The 19,175-nt window shown below is 45.3% G+C and overlaps 1 protein-coding gene across 1 annotated transcript in view; it reads left to right on the top strand.

Moving 5' to 3' along the window:
- The window catches only part of pik3cg (phosphatidylinositol-4,5-bisphosphate 3-kinase, catalytic subunit gamma), an 84,294-nt gene continuing 65,119 nt past the window's right edge, over window positions 1-19,175 (top strand). Inside the window, exons 1-6 of the mRNA XM_083632241.1 lie at window positions 1-117; window positions 6,533-6,826; window positions 11,911-12,082; window positions 13,897-14,159; window positions 15,242-15,328; window positions 16,396-16,496. Coding sequence (XP_083488367.1) covers window positions 6,536-6,826; window positions 11,911-12,082; window positions 13,897-14,159; window positions 15,242-15,328; window positions 16,396-16,496 — 914 coding nt within the window. The 5' untranslated portion in view covers window positions 1-117; window positions 6,533-6,535. The remainder of the gene's footprint in view (window positions 118-6,532; window positions 6,827-11,910; window positions 12,083-13,896; window positions 14,160-15,241; window positions 15,329-16,395; window positions 16,497-19,175) is intronic.

The raw sequence follows: 19,175 nt of genomic DNA on the forward strand, positions 1-19,175 counted from the left end.
GCAGCAGCTGACTTTCTCAACGCCAACTTATTTGACTGAGACTCCCAGTATTTCTCTCCATGTAGCATCAATGCCGAACCTTTCACCGCGGTCTCACGTCTCTGTCTGCGTCCAACGGTGAGTCCCACAACGCTTTATTATGGCTTCTTATTTATTGTATATTTATTATGGCAGCTGTAACGCTACGTTACCGTTATGCCCCCCCCCCAACCCATCTAGAGCGATGATTCGATATTTACACGTTTTATTGAACGTTTTTACCTCGCAGGCTTTTCATTGTCACTGTGTTTAATATACAGCAGGCCTAATGGCACTGTGGTTAAAACAGCGGCTTGTGTCGAGTGACTTGTTGTGACACTAGTCGAGTTTAGCTGCTTCCTGCTTTTTCTAACTTCCTCTACTGATGTCGTGTAAGAAAGAAGCTATTACTTACATGGCTTATTCTGATCTGATCTGATCATGAATACCACCAGAGATCATCACCGATAACGAAAAAACACTATAACAATATAGACCTGTGTTACAGGACTTTATTATGTGATGTTGACATTGCTATGGCAGTCACCAGTGACAGTGTATGGTATTTATATATCCTGTCATATCACTGTGATATTCCTATAACTCGACTTAGTTTTGCTGATATTTGTATAAAATATTTCTAAAATCAATTTTAGTTTGCCATAGTTATTGTGGAAAACAACCAAAAAGTGCCAAAGTGGTTGATTGATTGAATTTAGTCGACAAAAAAAAAAAAAAAATACAATACAACAACAAGCATACAGTGTAAAATAATTCATCCGGATATCACAATAAAGTTATTTCCATTGTGGTCCTGAAACAACACACATCAAGAATAGAGGGTCAATGGTGCCCTATCACAGCAGTGCTTATCTTCCACTGGAGCACCACAAGGATGTGTTCTCTCTCATGTATTCTTCATCCAGTCTGTTTGACCAACGACTGTAGGAGTCTGTATAATATGCCAACGACACGGTCATCATCAGTCTACTCCAAGACAAAGAAACTGTAGGAGTCTGTATAATATGCTTAACACCACCCAAATCAAAGACATGTCCATTGACTTTAGATCAGCATCACTCCCTCCCTCCCAGACCGTTGTCAAAGGTCAAATGCCTATTTTATCTTTATCCTATTTTATCTGTTTGATTCATCCATCCTTTTATGATTTTATCGGTGTGCTGTCATGTGTTGTTGTGTTGCACTGTTGTTGTATAGAGAGCCGCAGGAACGAGTCCGGAAATCATCGATGCTAACAGCCCTGGTTCTTCACAGTTTTCGCCTATGGGAGTTTTGAATGGGTTTTTGGCGCGATGCTTCTAATAATCTCTCTGGGCAACGCTGGCTTAATCAAACGCGAACCAGTGTTTAGTAACATCATCTTCACACATGAAGACCACTTTTATGAGTTTTGAAGCTTTTATGTGCCGTTAAAAGGGTGGCTAGCTAGCAAACGGCTAAATGAGACTACAATGTTGAGTCGACGGGGATATATTTAAGCAATATATCACGAGAGCAAGTGTGTTGTGGTGAATATATCCCGCTGATAAGCTGTTATCCCACGAGGCCGCAGGCCGAGTGGGATAACAGCTTATCAGCGGGATATATTCCACAACACACGCTGCTCGAGTGCTATATTGCTTTTATAAAACGGTTTCCAAGTATAATAATATAATAATAATAATACTATAAGTCCGACTGGCATTTTATTCTGATAGAGTCAGTTGAAACACTACTGTAAGGCGGGACCTCTAGCAAGAAGATAGACATGCGGGTGATTTGATTGGATCGTTCTGGAGACTGAAGTCGACATTGGCCAATCCTGGCGCTTGCTGAGAGCTTTTTGCAAAGTCCGACACCAGAGCCGTATGCCGACACCAAGTAACGTTACGTCTTATTTAGAAATGCGGGGTTAAGAGTGAGGGCGCGCGAGAGAGGGGTTAAGACATTAGCCCGCGTCTATTCTTGTACAAAACATCATTTTCTGCGAAGTATTAGTAAAGTTATAAGCGAAGATCGATTCACAAGGATCTGAAAACTGTCTCCGCCATTTTGTTTTTGAGGTAACCAAAGCCTAAGAGAGTTGCGCCATCATGCGTCTGGCTGCAAGCGAGTAGCTTTTTGTTTTGACACTACTGTAAGGCGGGACCTCTAGCAAGAAGATAGACGTGCGGGTGATTTGATTGGATCGTTCTGGAGACTGAAGTTGACATTGGCCAATCCTGGCGCTTGCTGAGAAGCTGAGAGCTTTCTGGAAAGCCCAACACGGAGCTCGAGCGCAGGGCTGCCTTTTAGTAAGAGAGTTGCCATGGCAACCAATAACCCATGGCCATGGGCTATTGAACTCGGTTACTGGAATTATACAATGGCTGTGGACCAATCAGATTGCTTCATTTGAGAGAGCCGTTTTATAAACGTCAATAACGTCACCACTCAAAGGACGAACACGGAAATTCTCTTTCCCTCACCTGGTTCAGCCCTGTTCATCCCGGGGTAATCAGTGCACACATCAACAAAAGTCCAGGTTGAGTGCTGACGTGACGTGGAAGCCTATGCGACAGTGTGTAGTTCTGGATTAGCTTAGCTCGAGCTTTTTACTTCTAGGGCTCGCATTTACGCTACAAAACTCATGAAAGTGGTCCTCATGTGTGAAGATTATCCCACTGAACCTTGGTTCGCGTTTGATTAAACTTGCGTTGCCCACAGACATTATTTGAAGCATCGCGCCAAAAACCCATTCAAAAATCCCATAGACAGAAACAGTGAAGAACCAGGAAGTTCGGGACTTCCGCATTCAGCCTAAAAAAATACGTCATCCCTGCGGCTCTCTATTTACCGTCTTCTTTGTGCTCTGTCGCAAGACGAATTTCCCCCAGTGGGATAATAAAGTACTGAACTGAACTGAACTGAACTGAACTGAACTGAACTGAATACAAATAAAAAGAGATAGAAACCAACACAAGTTCACAAACCATTCAAAGAAAGGTTTTGCACTATATTACTGTAGCTTACTCAGCATGCTTTTTTTTTTTAGAAGTTTTTTAAAACGATTCAGAGAATTAGAAGATTTAATTTCATTAGGGGTTTTGGAATGTACTTCTCCCAACCTAGCTTTTTAGGTTGGGTAGTTTTAAGTTCGCTACACTAGCCCTCGTGTTCAGACCATGAGTGTCCCGAACAAACTGAAAAGACTTAGTAAAATAATTTGGACAAAGGTCATGTAAAATGCTAGACCATGATGAGTTTTAACTGTTGAACAGGGAGCCAACTCAACCCTTTACACTACAATGGATTGGGCTAATGTGCGTTTATCGATGACCCTCATTAAGTTTGTTTTGGGCTTTTTGAAGCCTGTCTTTTGATCTTTTAGTTCTACTGTACTGGGATATACAGGCGTAGTCATAGTCATATTGAATTTTAAGAATTTCCTCATGGTCTTCCTATCAAGGAACTTGGATATTCTTGCCAAATACTTTGTCTTTGAATGGATCTTCCCAATGACAGAGAGAGCCATAGCTTCACTCGTCATACACTGATCCAGATATGTTACACACAACCCTTTTCCTGTAACTTAATACCATTACATTCAACTGGTAGACTGGTATTTCACCACACATTCAGTCTTGTTCCTACACGGAACAACACTTTCCATAATAACTTCATTTATTTTGCATTGCAGTCAGATCATGTAATTTATATTTATGTCTATGATAGGACATCTGTGGAGCTGCTCTGATGTGTCTAGTTATCATTGATATCGTTATCGTCGTTATAGTTTAGCAGTTATAGTGACATGATAAAAGCATTGGAAAAAGGACAGAAGAAAGTGCTTGTAACGTGTGGATGTGGGGGGAGAACCAGTACATGACTGATATTAACTACACAAGTCAGCTTTCATCTATGAACCCAAGTCATTCATATTGATTATGGAATGAGTGGATCTCAGTTCAATATTCCCAACAATTCAATATTCTCTCTCCCCCTCCCCCACTCTCTCTCACACCCCCTCTTTCATTCCCTCCCCCTTTCTCCCTCGCACTCTCTCTCGCTCCCTCCCCTCTCTCTAACCCCCTTTCTCCCCCTCTCTCTCTCCCCCCTCTCTCTAACCCCCTTTCTCCCCCTCTCTCTCTCCCCCCTCTCTCTAACCCCCTTTCTCCCCTCTCTCCCCTCTCTCTAACCCCCTTTCTCCCCTCTCTCTCCTCTCTCTAACCCCCTTTCTCCCCTCTCTCTCCCCTCTCTCTAACCCTCTCTCTCTCCCCTCTCTCTCCCCTCTCTCTAACCCCCTTTCTCTCCCCTCTCTCTCTCCCCCCTCTCTCTAACCCCCTTTCTCCCCCTCTCTCTCTCCCCCCTCTCTCTAACCCCCTTTCTCCCCCTCTCTCTCTCCCCCCTCTCTCTAACCCCCTTTCTCCCCTCTCTCTCTCCTCTCTCTAACCCCCTTTCTCCCCTCTCTCTCCCCTCTCTCTAACCCTCTCTCTCTCCCCTCTCTCTCCCCTCTCTCTAACCCCCTTTCTCTCCCCTCTCTCTCTCCCCCCTCTCTCTAACCCCCTTTCTCCCCTCTCTCTCCCCTCTCTCTAACCCTCTCTCTCTCCCCTCTCTCTCCCCTCTCTCTAACCCCCTTTCTCTCCCCTCTCTCTCTCCCCCCTCTCTCTAACCCCCTTTCTCCCCCTCTCTCTCTCCCCCCTCTCTCTAACCCCCTTTCTCCCCCTCTCTCTCTCTCCCCTCTCTCTAACCCCCTTTCTCCCCTCTCTCTCTCCTCTCTCTAACCCCCTTTCTCCCCTCTCTCTCTCTCCCCTCTCTCTAACCCTCTCTCTCTCCCCTCTCTCTCCCCTCTCTCTAACCCCCTTTCTCTCCCCTCTCTCTCTCTCCCCTCTCTCTAACCCCCTTTCTCCCCTCTCTCTCTCCCCTCTCTCTAACCCCCTTTCTCCCCTCTCTCTCTCTCCCCTCTCTCTAACCCTCTCTCTCTCCCCTCTCTCTCCCCTCTCTCTAACCCCCTTTCTCTCCCCTCTCTCTCTCTCCCCTCTCTCTAACCCCCTTTCTCCCCTCTCTCTCTCTCTCCCCTCTCTAACCCCCTTTCTCCCCTCTCTCTCTCTCCCCTCTCTCTAACCCCCTTTCTCCCCTCTCTCTAACCCCCTTTCTCCCCTCTCTCTCTCCCCTCTCTCTAACCCCCTTTCTCCCCTCTCTCTCTCCCCTCTCTCTAACCCCCTTTCTCCCCTTTCTCTAACCCCCTTTCTCCCCTCTCTCTAACCCCCTTTCTCGCCTCTCTCTCTCCCCTCTCTCTAACCCCCTTTCTCCCCTCTCTCTCTCCCCTCTCTCTAACCCCCTTTCTCCCCTCTCTCTCTCCCCTCTCTCTAACCCCCTTTCTCCCCTTTCTCTAACCCCCTTTCTCCCCTCTCTCTCTCCCCTCTCTCTAACCCCCCTTTTCCCCTCTCTCTCTCCCCTCTCTCTAACCCCCTTTCTCCCTCCCACTCTCTCTCCCCTCTCTCTAACCCCCTTTCTCCCCTCTCTCTCTCTCTCCCCTCTCTCTAACCCCCTTTCTCTCCTCTCTCTCCCCTCTCTCTAACCCCCTTTCTCCCTCCCACTCTCTCTCCCCTCTCTCTAACCCCCTTTCTCCCCTCTCTCTCCTCTCTCTAACCCCCTTTCTCCCCTCTCTCTCCTCTCTCTAACCCCCTTTCTCACCTCTCTCTCTCTCCCCTCTCTCTAACCCCCTTTCTCCCCCCTCTCTCTCTCCCCTCTCTCTAACCCCCTTTCTCCCCTCTCTCTCTCCCCTCTCTCTAACCCCCTTTCTCCCCTCTCTCTCCCCTCTCTCTAACCCCCTTTCTCCCCTTTCTCTCCCCTCTCTCTAACCCCCTTTCTCCCCTCTCTCTAACCCCCTTTCTCCCCTTTCTCTCCCCTCTCTCTAACCCCCTTTCTCCCCTCTCTCTAACCCCCTTTCTCGCCTCTCTCTCTCCCCTCTCTCTAACCCCCCTTTTCCCCTCTCTCTCTCCCCTCTCTCTAACCCCCTTTCTCCCCTCTCTCTAACCCCCCTTTTCCCCTCTCTCTCTCCCCTCTCTCTAACCCCCCTTTTCCCCTCTCTCTCTCCCCTCTCTCTAACCCCCTTTCTCCCCTCTCTCTCCCCTCTCTCTAACCCTCTCTCTCCCCTCTCTCTAACCCCCTTTCTCCCTCCCACTCTCTCTCCCCTCTCTCTAACCCCCTTTCTCCCCCTCTCTCTCTCTCCCCTCTCTCTAACCCTCTCTCTCTCCCCTCTCTCTACCCTCTCTCTCCCCTCTCTCTAACCCCCTTTCTCCCCCCTCTCTAACCCCTCTCTAACCCCTCTCTCTCCCCTCTCTCTAACCCCCTTTCTCCCCCCTCTCTAACCCCTCTCTCTCTCCCCTCTCTCCCCCCCCCCCTCTCTCCTCTCTCTCTAACCCCCTTTCTCTCCCCTCTCTCTCCCTCCCCTCTCTCCCCTCTCTCCCCCCCCCTCGCTCTCACTCCCTCCCCCCCTCTCTCTCCCCCCTCTCTGTCCCCCCCCTCCCAGGCTATGTCCCAGCAGCATCAGCAGCAGCAGCATCAGCAGCATCAGCAGCAGCAGGGTGAGCAGCTGAGTGACAGTGAGTCCTGCGTGGTGCTGAGAGAGGAGCGTGCGAGGCGTCGCAGGAAGAAGGCCTTCAACTCCTCCCCCATGACCACCATGGATCACATCTCTGTGGAGTTCATCCTGCCCACCGCCGCCCGCACAGGGGGCGGAGCCGCAGGGGGCGGGGGCGGAGCCGCAGGGGGCGGGCCCCACACGGTCATGCTGGAGGTCGCCGGGAACTCGACCGTGGAACAGGTGGGTTGATGCAATGGGCCCTTTTCACAGCAGCCATTTAGACGTGTCATAGCATTATGTTTCAATTCCTTTTTAGTCTCTTAAAACAGATGGTTTTTAGTCTCTTAAAACAGATGGTTGGCAATTTTCAAATGCTTCCGCCTAAACGTCTGTAATTTGAGCCCTAAAAACTTGGTAAGGGAAATTATGAGCGATGATAGGGGGATGTCCCGGATGTCCTGCCCGGCATCGGTTCGAACTTGAATTGAATTGAATTAGCCTTTATTGTCTCCCTCGGGAGACATTTTTCTTGGGCATCAAGAGACACAGCACATTGACACATACAATCAGACAAATCAGGCGACGATTAACATTAAATACCTCCAGTGTACATATACATATACATCAGTCATACATCAGTCATACAAAGTGATACCTTATTGCACCCGTCCTTCACAAAATAAATATTACCCATCCCCCCCAGTAGGTTGAAATGAAAAGAAAAAGAGCATGAAATATTGCACCGCTTCCCTGAGAGTAAAGCATTGAACTGTACCAGGATGCTCTGCAGCGCATCATCTCTTACTATTGAGAGCTTTAATGGACAGTGGGACAAAGGAACATTTGTATCTGTTCAACTTGCAATTTGGTAACCTGGACCTTCTGCCTGACGGCAGCATCTCATACTCTTTATGGAGGATGTGATTTGGGTCACAGGTCATTTTCAGGCCCTGCTTCCTCCTTGAAGATCTCTTGCAGAGAAGATGGGGGCTGCATGCCGATCATCTGACCAGCTCTCTTAATGAGGTTTTGAAGTTGTGATTTGAGTTTAACGGACAGGTTACTAAACCATGTAGTGATGCCATAACAGATGATGGATTCAATGGTCATATCCTCCGGTATGAAGCGTCTTCCGTTGTCCATGTTCTGAGTGAATGACAGACTGTTTATGGTGCATTTGCAGAATATAGAAGAGACAGTCTGGCTTGAGAGACTAATTCCTTTGAGGTGTTCTACAGCCATTCCAATGAGCTACTGAGCCAGTATGCACCATACCAGGGCCCTGGCCAGAGATGGGGACTTGGACTCAGGTCGCACTTAAGTCCCACACACAGCGACTTGAGACTTGACTTCAGACAAGTCAATCCAATGTACAGATGAGACAGTAAGACAAGACAACAACAGCAACAAACAGAGTATTTGTGCGTTTCTTTATCGCAAAATAACTGGGTTGTGGAGGCTAAATGACGTCACATCCGTTTTGTTAGCGTTCCATTTGCAGAAAACTTGAGCTGGGAAGTTCACTGTTCACTGGTCAGATCCAGTCGCTAGCCAGGCTAGCCATTGTTAGCAATAACAGTTGATAACAAGGCATTTCGCGGCATTTTGCGCATACAAACACTGCAGCCTCATGTCCACACAGATAGAAGTTAGGCAGTGATGTGTGTACAGCTGATTTAATGAGACACAAACAAGACAGAAGTGCTAATAAACAACATTTACTACGATTATGCTACTGTAGTTGCGCGGCACAGCCATCTTGGATTTTTGAGGTCGGGGCTGCTGAGGCTCCTACGAGTTCGGAATGGGAAATACCAGCTCTGGTGACGCCACCGTCCCAGCTCATGACCTTTGAACCGTAAGGTTGTAATTACCAGTTCCCAGTTCTAAAGGAATGCACGACAAGAATGAAGTCAGATCACAAGCCAACTAATCAATGCTGATACTGTATGCTAATGAAGTGATGATAATACAATGCATGCTTTGAATTTCTTAGTTTGAGCTATGCAGTGTTCTAAGCAGAGCAGATGGCAGCAGATGATAGAACGCTCATCCACAAGAGACTTGACTTGGACTTGTGACAAAAGACTTGAGAGTTGACTTGGACTTGTGACAAAAGACTTGAGACTTGACTTGGGACTTGTGACAAAATACTTGAGACTTGACTTGGACTCTAGCTCAAAGACTTGAGACTTGACTTGGACTCTAGTTCAAAGACTTGAGACTTGACTTGGACTCTAGTTCAAAGACTTGAGACTTGACTTGGACTCTAGCTCAAAGACTTGAGACTTGACTTGGACTCTAGTTCAAAGACATGAGACTTGACTTGGACTCTAGCTCAAAGACTTGAGACTTGACTTGGACTCTAGTTCAAAGACATGAGACTTGACTTGGACTCTAGCTCAAATACCTGTGACTTGACTTGGACTCTACCTCAAAGACTTGAGACTTGACTTAAACTCTAGCTCAAAGACTTGATACATGACTTGGACTCTAGCTCAAAGACTTGAGACTTGACTTGGACTCTAGTTCAAAGACTTGATACTTGACTTGGACTCTAGCTCAAAGACATGAGACTTGACTTGGACTCTAGCTCAAAGACTTGAGACTTGACTTGGACTCTAGTTCAAAGACTTGAGACTTGACTTGGACTCTAGTTCAAAGACTTGAGACTTGACTTGGACTCTAGCTCAAAGACTTGAGACTTGACTTGGACTCTAGTTCAAAGACATGAGACTTGACTTGGACTCTAGCTCAAAGACTTGAGACTTGACTTGGACTCTAGTTCAAAGACATGAGACTTGACTTGGACTCTAGCTCAAATACCTGTGACTTGACTTGGACTCTACCTCAAAGACTTGAGACTTGACTTGGACTCTAGCTCAAAGACTTGATACATGTCAAGTCAAGTCAAGTCACATTTTATTTATATAGCACCTTTCATACACAAGGCAATTCAAGGTGCTTTACAAAAAATAATCGAAAAAACAAGCAGCAAAGCAATGCACATATAAAAAACACATAAAAAACACAGCCGACAGTTTTAGTTAAAATATATACTCAAATTAACAAACATGAAACATTATTTCTGTTTTAAATAAGTTACATGACTTGGACTCTAGCTCAAAGACTTGAGACTTGACTTGGACTCTAGTTCAAAGACTTGATACTTGACTTGGACTCTAGCTCAAAGACATGAGACTTGACTTGGACTCTAGCTCAAAAACTTGAGACTTGACTTGGACTCACTAGTTCAAAGACTTGAGACTTGACTTGGACTCTAGCTCAAAGACTTGAGACTTGACTTGGACTCACTAGTTCAAAGACTTGAGACTTGACTTGGACTCTAGCTCAAAGACTTGAGACTTGACTTGGACTCTAGCTCAAAGACTTGAGACTTGACTTGGACTCTAGCTCAAAGACTTGATTGAGACTTGACTTGGGCTCCAGCTCAAATACTTGAGACTTGACTTGGACTCTAGCTCAAAGACTTGAGACTTAACTTGGACTCTAGCTCAAATACTTGAGACTTGACTTGGACTCTAGCTCAAAGACTTGAGACTTGACTTGGACTCACTAGTTAAAAGACTTGATACTTGACTTGGACTCTAGTTCAAAGACTTGAGACTTGACTTGGACTCTAGCTCAAAGACTTGAGACTTGACTTGGACTCACTAGTTCAAAGACTTGAGACTTGACTTGGACTCTAGCTCAAATACTTGAGACTTGACTTGGACTCTAGTTCAAAGACTTGAGACTTGACAGGACTCTAGTTCAAAGACTTGAGACTTGACAGGACTCTAGCTCAAAGACTTGAGACTTGACGTGGACTCTAGTTCAAAGACTTGAGACTTGACGTGGACTCCAGCTCAAAGGCTTAAGACTTGACTTGGACGTGAGCATCTCTGGCCCTGGCCTCCATACATGATAACTGATTTTGACAAATATATATATTTTTGCAATTATCAAATCAAATTAACACAAACAGAAAAGCACAACAGAAGACAAGTAATTACATATAACTAGGGGTGCTCTGATCACCTTTTTTGCCACCGATCGCCGATCGCCTATGAGAATTATCTGCCCGACCGATCACTGATTACCGATCACAGATCACATTTTTTTTTAAAGCAGCTATAGCAGTCTATTATATAGAACAGTTTCCATTTGACATATAGGCCTACATGTCATGCATCAAATTGTTACAAAAGAAAAATAAATTTGACCCAAGGAAACTATTTTATAGATTTATAAGCTAAAGCAGCTAAAGCTAACCGGCGCTATTAACGTTACAAGGATACACGCAAATATGGATCAATGTGGATGATTTGTGTGATTCAAAGATACAAGGGGCGTATTGACAGGGTCTGCCTAGTGCAGTGACACTGACTGACGAACTGACGAACTGCTCATGTTTCTCACGTGCAGCATGATTGGCTATGCAATCGACAACAATAAAGAAATATTTGCAATCAGCCGATCGCATATTTGAGGTCAAAATCGGCCGATACAGATTGCGTGCAGATCGATTGGAGCACCTCTACATATAACAAAAAACAACAACAACAAAACAACTTAGACCATGTCAACAGCAAATAACATCAACTACATAAATGTGTGAGTGAAACCAAATGTAAGTAACAAACAATTAATACAATACAAAATAAGGGGACATATCAAATTAATGATCATTATCACTACTAGGCTATTGTTAGTGCTAGTGGTTCTGCACATCTATCTATCTATCTGGCAATGTTTGTTTGTTTGTTTCAATTTTGTGTTCCGGTTGTGATATCACACACACACACACACACACACACACACACACACACACACACACACACACACACACACACACACACACACACACACACACACACACACACACACACACACACACACACACACACACACACACACACAAGGAGGCATTGTGACATTGACATCACTGATGATGTCATCAGTGATGTCATAAGGGGGCACACACCCACACCCACTGATGATGTCATCAGTGATGACATAAGGGGGCACACACACCCATGCGCATGTAAAGTTAAGGGTAATAACATTTTGTGAGCAACACACACACACACACACACACACACACACACACACACACACACAAGGAGGCATTGTGACATCACTGATGATGTCATCAGTGACGTCATAAGACTGATGATGTCATTAGTGATGTCATAAGGGGGCACACACACACCCGTGCGCATGCAAACTTAAGGCGGGTGAGGGTAGCGCGCAAGATGCCTAGTTAATAATACATTTCCCATAAGCCATGTCTGTCTGTCTGTCTGTCTGCCTTCATGCAGGTGAAGGCCCAGGTGTGGCTGCGGGCGGTGACCTCTAACCTGTGTCCTGACTTCTACCAGAGGTTCTCTCCTGACCACTGCATCCTGCTGTACCAGAAGAAAGGCACCGTGTGCGAGATCTACGACAAGCACCAAGTCTTCCAGACACTCGACTGCATCCGCTACTGGAGAGGTCTGTCTGTCTGTCTGTCTGTCTGTCTGTCTGTCTGTCTGTCTGTCTGTCTGTCTGTCTGTCTGTCTGTCTGTCTGTCTGTCTGTCTCTCTGTCTGCCTGTCTGTCTGTCTGTCTCTCTGTCTGCCTGCCTGTCTGTCTGTCTGTCTGTCTGTCTGTCTTCTGTCTGTCTGTCTGTCTGTCTGTCTGTCTGTCTGTCTGTCTGTCTGTCTGTCTTCTGTCTGTCTGTCTGTCTGTCTGTCTCTCTGTCTGCATGCCTGTCTGTCTGTCTGTCTGTCTGTCTGTCTGTCTGTCTGTCTGTCTGTCTGCCTGTCTGTCTGTCTGTCTGTCTGTCTGTCTGTCTGTCTGTCTGTCTGTTTGTCTGTCTGTCTATCTACCTGCCTGTCTGTCTGTCTGTCTGTCTGTCTCTCTGTCTGCCTGCCTGTCTCTCTGTCTGCCTGCCTGTCTGTCTGTCTGTCTGTCTGCCTGTCTGTCTGTCTGTCTGTCTGTCTATCTACCTGCCTGTCTACCTGTCTTTCTGTTTGTCTGTCTGCCTACCAAAATCACATATCACGTAGTGATAGTGATAGAAGTAGCTTGATATCTATTTTCTGACAATATTGGTGATTCTATTTAGTATTTTCACAATGAGATTTTTGATAATCATCAGTAATGTGGGTATATTGACTAAGTGGGTAAAGCAGGGGTTCCCAACCTTTTTTGGCTTGTGACCCTATTTTGACGTCACAAAAATCTAGGGACCCGAGATATTTCAAATTCCGGTACACCATCGATAATATCATCAGTGACATCGTCAGTGATGTCATGCTCGTATTGCCCAGCAGAATTCTGACTATAATCTGAGACTTTTTTTCCCCAAAATTCTGACAGTAACTTAGAATTCTGACTTTAAACTCAAAACTAAAAAAAATGTCCCCCAATCATCTTTGGTAGTATTAAATTGTGTGTGAGGGGGGGGGGGGGATCTTTTTTTTTTTTAAAGACCCTATTTGAATTCCAGGCGACCCCACTTAGAGTCGCGACCCTAAGGTTGGGAACCACTGAGGTAAAGGCAAATAATAGAACAGCTAGAACAGTCTGGTAAGTTCAGAAAAGGACATCACTTTACTGTAATGCAGCCTTTAAAGCAGCTACGAGCAAGATTTTCGATTGTTATTAAACAGTCTAAATTTAATATCGATGCATCACATCTTACCTGTGATAGTAGACGATACCAACGCAGAGTAGTCTCGCTTGAACCCCGAGTGAATCGGCCAGTGTTAGTGTGTCTGTAGCCAGGGCAGATCAGGAATTGAAATGAAACGGTTTGCAGCAGCCACTTCGGCCATAACCACAAAATAACTTCCATAAAACCTGTTAGAATATAATGAGAGATGTTCGCGAGAATAGCAAGCCCCTGCATGGCGTTCTCCTTGTTTATGGTCTGTTGCTAGCCAGAGCGAAACGGCAGAAGGCAGGCAGCTGCGTTTCACTTCCGGGTTTATCCGGTCCGCCGGTAGACCAGATAGAGAGAGAGAGCCCCCTGGTGACGCGAGGTTAGACAGACACAGACTCTATAATCATCAAGAGAGCAATGTCCGATTCACACGGCTTTGGTCTCAGCTACTATTCAATATTCAATCTATATTCAATTCAATTCAATATTGTAATTATACTGTTTAATAACAATCGAAAATCTTGCTCGTAGCTGCTTTAAAACCAGGAAAAGACAACACTTTTGCGATAACACCAAATTCCAAAATCTAAGACCATATCTCATATCACAATGTGTCATATAATATAAAAACGTAAAAAATGTCTGTTGTCGTGTGACAGCTCTGAAGAAGGATGTGGGGCGTATCCAGCTGGTGCCCCGGCCTCAGCCGTCAGACGAGTCGGTGCAGTACCAGCGCTACCTGAACTACCTGATTGGCTACGACGTGACGGACGTGAGCAACGTGCACGACGACGAGCTGGAGTTCACCCGCCGCAAGCTGCTGACGCCGCGCCGCCTGGAGCTCCAAGACCGAGACCCCAGACTCTACTGCATGGACCCCTGGATCACCGCCCGCCCGCTACCACAGCACCTGCTCAGCAAGGTCAAACATACTCTCCTGGAGCACCTCAGTATGATGAGCAGGGGGATGTTTGGGGAAACTGGGGGAATCGGTGGGTGGGTGGGTTGGTTGGTTGGTTGGTTGGGTGGTTGGTTGGTTGGTTGGGTGGTTGGTTGGTTGGTTGGTTGGTTGGTTGGGTGGTTGGTTGGGTGGTTGGTTGGTTGGTTGGTTGGTTGGGTGGTTGGTTGGTTGGTTGGTTGGTTGGTTGGGTGGTTGGTTGGTTGGTTGGTTGGTTGGGTGGTTGGTTGGGTGGTTGGTTGGTTGGTTGGTTGGTTGGTTGGTTGGGTGGTTGCTTGGTTGCTTGGTTGCTTGGTTGCTTGGTGGGTGGGTGGGTTGGTTGGTTGATTCATGGACCATCTCAGTAAGTTGAGATGTACATTTATTGGTTGGTGGTAGGGATCCACCGATATGAAAATATGAACCAATATTAACATATGCTGTTATGGCACAAATAATGTGTCGGTATAAAATCTCAAAAGTTTCTATGATAATCACATTTTGTACACATGTAAACACTGTGAATTAAAAAATATATATATTTCCAAAACATTTTGAAAAGCCCATAAATCATAGATTTACCAAATTGTTTCCTCTCAATATGAAAATTTCCGATACCAATATAAACATTGCATATTAGCATTGTTGTTGTTTTGCTCATCGGACTGATACCTATTAACATCCTAAACTAACTAATCTAACATCGACCGATACGGATATGATCGCCGATATATTGTGCGTCACAATTTTATTGACTGAAAGTGTAGGAATGTGTGTGCGTGTGCGCGTGCGTGTGTGTGTGTGTGTGTGTAAGGGAGAGTCTGACCTATTCATTAACTCATAGTACCTCTGATTATTCATTTGCTACATTATTGGCTTCTATCCTTATTAATTGGTTTCATATTTCCTGTCATGTGACCCGCTCCTTGTGTGTGTGTGTGTGTGTGTGTGTGTGTGTGTGTGTGTGTGTCTGTGTGTGTGTGTGTGTGTGTGTGTGTGTGTGTGTGTGTGTGTATGTGTGTGTGTGTGTGTGTATTTCATGTCATGTGACCCGCTCCTCTGGTCAGGTGAGTAACGGTCACATTCTGCTGGTGATCCACATCGGCTCCACCAGCCAGACCATCAAGGTGTCCATCGACGACACGCCAGCCCAGGTAAACAGCCCCACACTCCCAGCGACGTCTGAAAACAATGATCCCTACTCTTACAACGTGATTGCTATGACAGTAAAGAACATTATGGGGTTTAAAAGTTAAGAGTCATCTGAAGATCTTTGCTTACAAAACAGTCCAAGTATTTTTCAAAACCATACCGCAGCAGGAAAACAGTAGCCTTGATCCAGATGCTTAAATCCGCCCACTCCACGGAGTTGAGTTTGGCTACTCTTGGTCTGGCATCGTCATATGCAAGTGCCTTTTCTCCGGCTTTCTAACCCTCCGAGCCAATGAGCGCCGAGTGGGACTAACGATTGGCCAATCAGCGTTAATAAACAGCCCAATGGGCGGGACTAGCCGTTGTCAAGTGCGATTGTTTCCCTCAAGACCGGTGGGATCCATAATAATGCTTCCCCTGAGCAGTATAAACAATAATGGCTGCAGCCATTTTCCTGCTGTCGAGGCTGTTTTAAATGAATTACAAATTGATTATCAATTACTTTGAAATCTGAACGGCACACTGCTTGGAGGGCATTTATTCAAAGGGGAGATGTTGTTTTGTTTCATCTTTGTAATGTTCACCTGACTGGAGTAACTCATGTAAGATTCAGGCCGATATACGTTGGATTTGGTCTCTAGTGATTGGTTAGTTGGAATTCCCCTGGGGGCGATCCCGTCATAGAAATAACACAGACAGCAGTCTCAGACTCGAGGATGGAAATAAGTGTATGTGTTGACAATTCAGTCTGAATATCAGGCTAAGAAAACAGCATAAAGCATACATGATCTAGATGTTATAGTTAAAACAGCAGGGTTTATTTGAGATCATCTGGACTGATAATTGGTACCTAAATTAATACAAATGTATAAGGACTTGTGTACTTAGGTGTGAATTTTATGCAAGCTGACAGTATAATGTGACACACAATGAAAAACTACAGACCAGTTGCTTTTGTTCAGTCATCAGTACTTTGTCTTTTTCAGTCGTTTAACAGACCAGTCTCTACACACAAACAAAACGACTGCAACCGCAGCACTTCTTACTCTCTGTTTTGAATCTTGCTCAGGTATTGGCCAGCTTCTTCACCAAGACAGCCAATAAGAGGGCTCTGCTGGGAATCCCCGAAGGCGTGTGTGAGGCGGACTTTGTGCTGCGTGTGTGTGGCAGGTATGGTGCTGTGTGGGCTTTATGGAACGACTGTGATGCGAACCGGTTATGAGTTATTATCGCAGCGTTTTGAGCCTTGTGAACACTTAGTTAGCAAACATAGCTCACTAAAGTCATGATATCATATTTGTACGCAGATCGAAGACAAAAGGCTGGGTGATCGGTAACCTTTAAAGCCCGCCTCCATTCAGTTTTTCTACGTGTTCTGTTTCAAACCTCAATGTTCTATGAGTGCGGCTGTATAGTAGCACGTCATCTGATTCTGCGCCAAAGATCTTATATTGATAAGAACCGAAGGCTAATAGGTTGTTCCACTGCAACATCATGGCAGCAGCGCTGTTGTCAAAAAGCACAAGAGCTTTGTCTCTTGCCTTCAATACTCTTTGTCTGCGCTGCAGCGCAAGTTACGCTGGAAACGCTATTCCCTCCTTAGCTTTAGTTGCAAGAAATATTATTGCATATTATAGAATTATTGCTGAGATTATCAACAACTGTGCTGTGGATTTCAAGGCTCATGGGCTTATTGGAAAGAACGTGACTCAAAATCGTTAACAAGCGAATGTTTTGGTCACTCATAGGGCTTTCACACCGGCAGGGCTCCGTGCCGGTTCCGGTTCCAGAACCCTAATCTGAACTGGCCGGCGCGTTCAGACCGAAAAAATAATTGGTTCGGAACCTGAAAAGTTGGTTCTCAGTGGAACCAAAAAATAGTTGGTTTTCCTTGGGAACCGTGACATCATCAGTGGGCGTGTCTCATTCTAGGCTGTGAAAACGAGCAGGAAGGAGAAGAAGGCAGTGACAACACAGAGAAAAATAATTTGCAGTGGTCTCCTGAGGAAACCAAATGTTTAGTGGCGATTTGGGCATCTACCGAATCTCAAGAAAAGCTAGAAAGCAGTACAAGAAAGAGCAAGTCATATGCCGAACTTGCAGAAGAAAGGGCCAAGGCTGGCTTCACTCGAACGCCAGACCAAATAATTAATAAACTTAAAAAAAAAAAAAAAAAACTGAAGAAGGACTACCGAATAATTTCCTCCCACTTTGGTTCCACTTAAACTGGTGTGAACACGGGCTGGTTCGCCAGAAAGCACCAAGGTTCTGAGACTCCAGAACGGAGCCAGAGCCAGAACCAGAACCGTGTCTGTCTGAAAGCGGTATCTGTGGCGTTTTGTGCCCGGTGCACGTTGTTACAGCAGCAGGCAGTGGACTTAGCTAAGGTCGCTAACAGCTAGCTAGCTAGTTAACGTGATAGCTTATCCTCAGTCAGAATTAGTCGTTTCCACCGCTTCAGGACCTGGGGGCCTAAACCAATGCGCAATGGCAGGAACCGGAACCCGTTTCCCGGATACATGTGCGCCAAAAAAATCTTCCGTGTAGCTAACGTTAGCTAGCTAGAGCCTGACGTGACTTAACGTTAAAAAGTTACATAGTACATCAAACAAAAACGTTGATGCAATATGGCATCGCCGCCTGTTCGCGTGGCGACTAGTTATCCTACACAACTCGAAACAGGGGAACAATAACAATGTGGCACGTATCTGGTGCCAGGCTCTTCTCCTCGGGAAGAGCCTGGTGACGCGAGGTTAGTCAGAATGGAATTGTCATTACGTACGACTGTAGCGTTCCATCCATCCAGTCATATGTCATCGTTCCATTTTAGTAACACTTTATTTTCTTTCAAGTCAAGACATGAATCAGAAACATAAAATATTAAAACAAAAAAAAATAAAAACAACAAAATACACTGGAGGGGGGCTTTAACATGTATTTTTGTAATGTGTATTTTTTATATATCATTTTCATTAAGTTGTTCTCTCAGCACCTTTCCTCTCTCTTGTCCTACCTTTTACCCTCCAGTCTCCCATAAATGGCGCTTGGTCTTATTGGCTCCAGCTCCAATGTATTCCCTCATGCCACGTTGCCTTTTAGGGCTGTGGCGATTCACTTATCTCCCGATTCGATACTATCACGATACTTGGGTGCCGATTCGATATATATTGCGATTCTTAAGTATTGCGATTCTACGATTATTGCGATTCGATATTACGATTTATTTTTTCTTTTCTTTTTGCAGTTTGTTTGCTTTTTACACTAGATTAGAACATGGGAAAAGTTGAATCATACACTAGAGACTGTATATTATATCATGAGTAGGGCTGGGCGATATAGTTAAAAACAGGGGTGGACTGGGATCATAATTCAGGCCGGGCATTAGATACCAAGCAGGCCAGGCCGATATGGGCCGACGCGCATGAAATTTGTCTGTTTGAAGCCCAATTTGGGCCAAGTCCAATTTTACAATGAGATGCACCCACTTTAACCCTGAAGTGTAATTATTACTTCAGACTAACTAATAAAGTAATAAAACCACTATTAAACCAGTAGGCGGCACCTGGCCTGCTGTTCAGTGAGTGGCCTGACTGCGGGCACCCAATTTTTTTTTTTTTTTTTTTTTGGCGATTATCGATTCTGCAATAAAAGATCGATTCAAAAAATCGTGACATTAAAAATCGCGATACTTAAGTGAATCGATTTTTTCCCCCACCCCTATTGCCTTTTATGTTCTTGTCTGTGCTTGTGTCTTGTTGTTTGTTTTAAATGCTGCCATGTTGGCCAGGTCTTGCTCCAAAAAGAGATCATTGATCTCAAGTGACTACCTGGTGAAATAAAGGTTCAATA

This window comes from Poromitra crassiceps (genome assembly GCF_964638095.1).
Source record: "Poromitra crassiceps genome assembly, chromosome: 2".
Lineage (NCBI taxonomy): Eukaryota > Metazoa > Chordata > Actinopteri > Beryciformes > Melamphaidae > Poromitra > Poromitra crassiceps.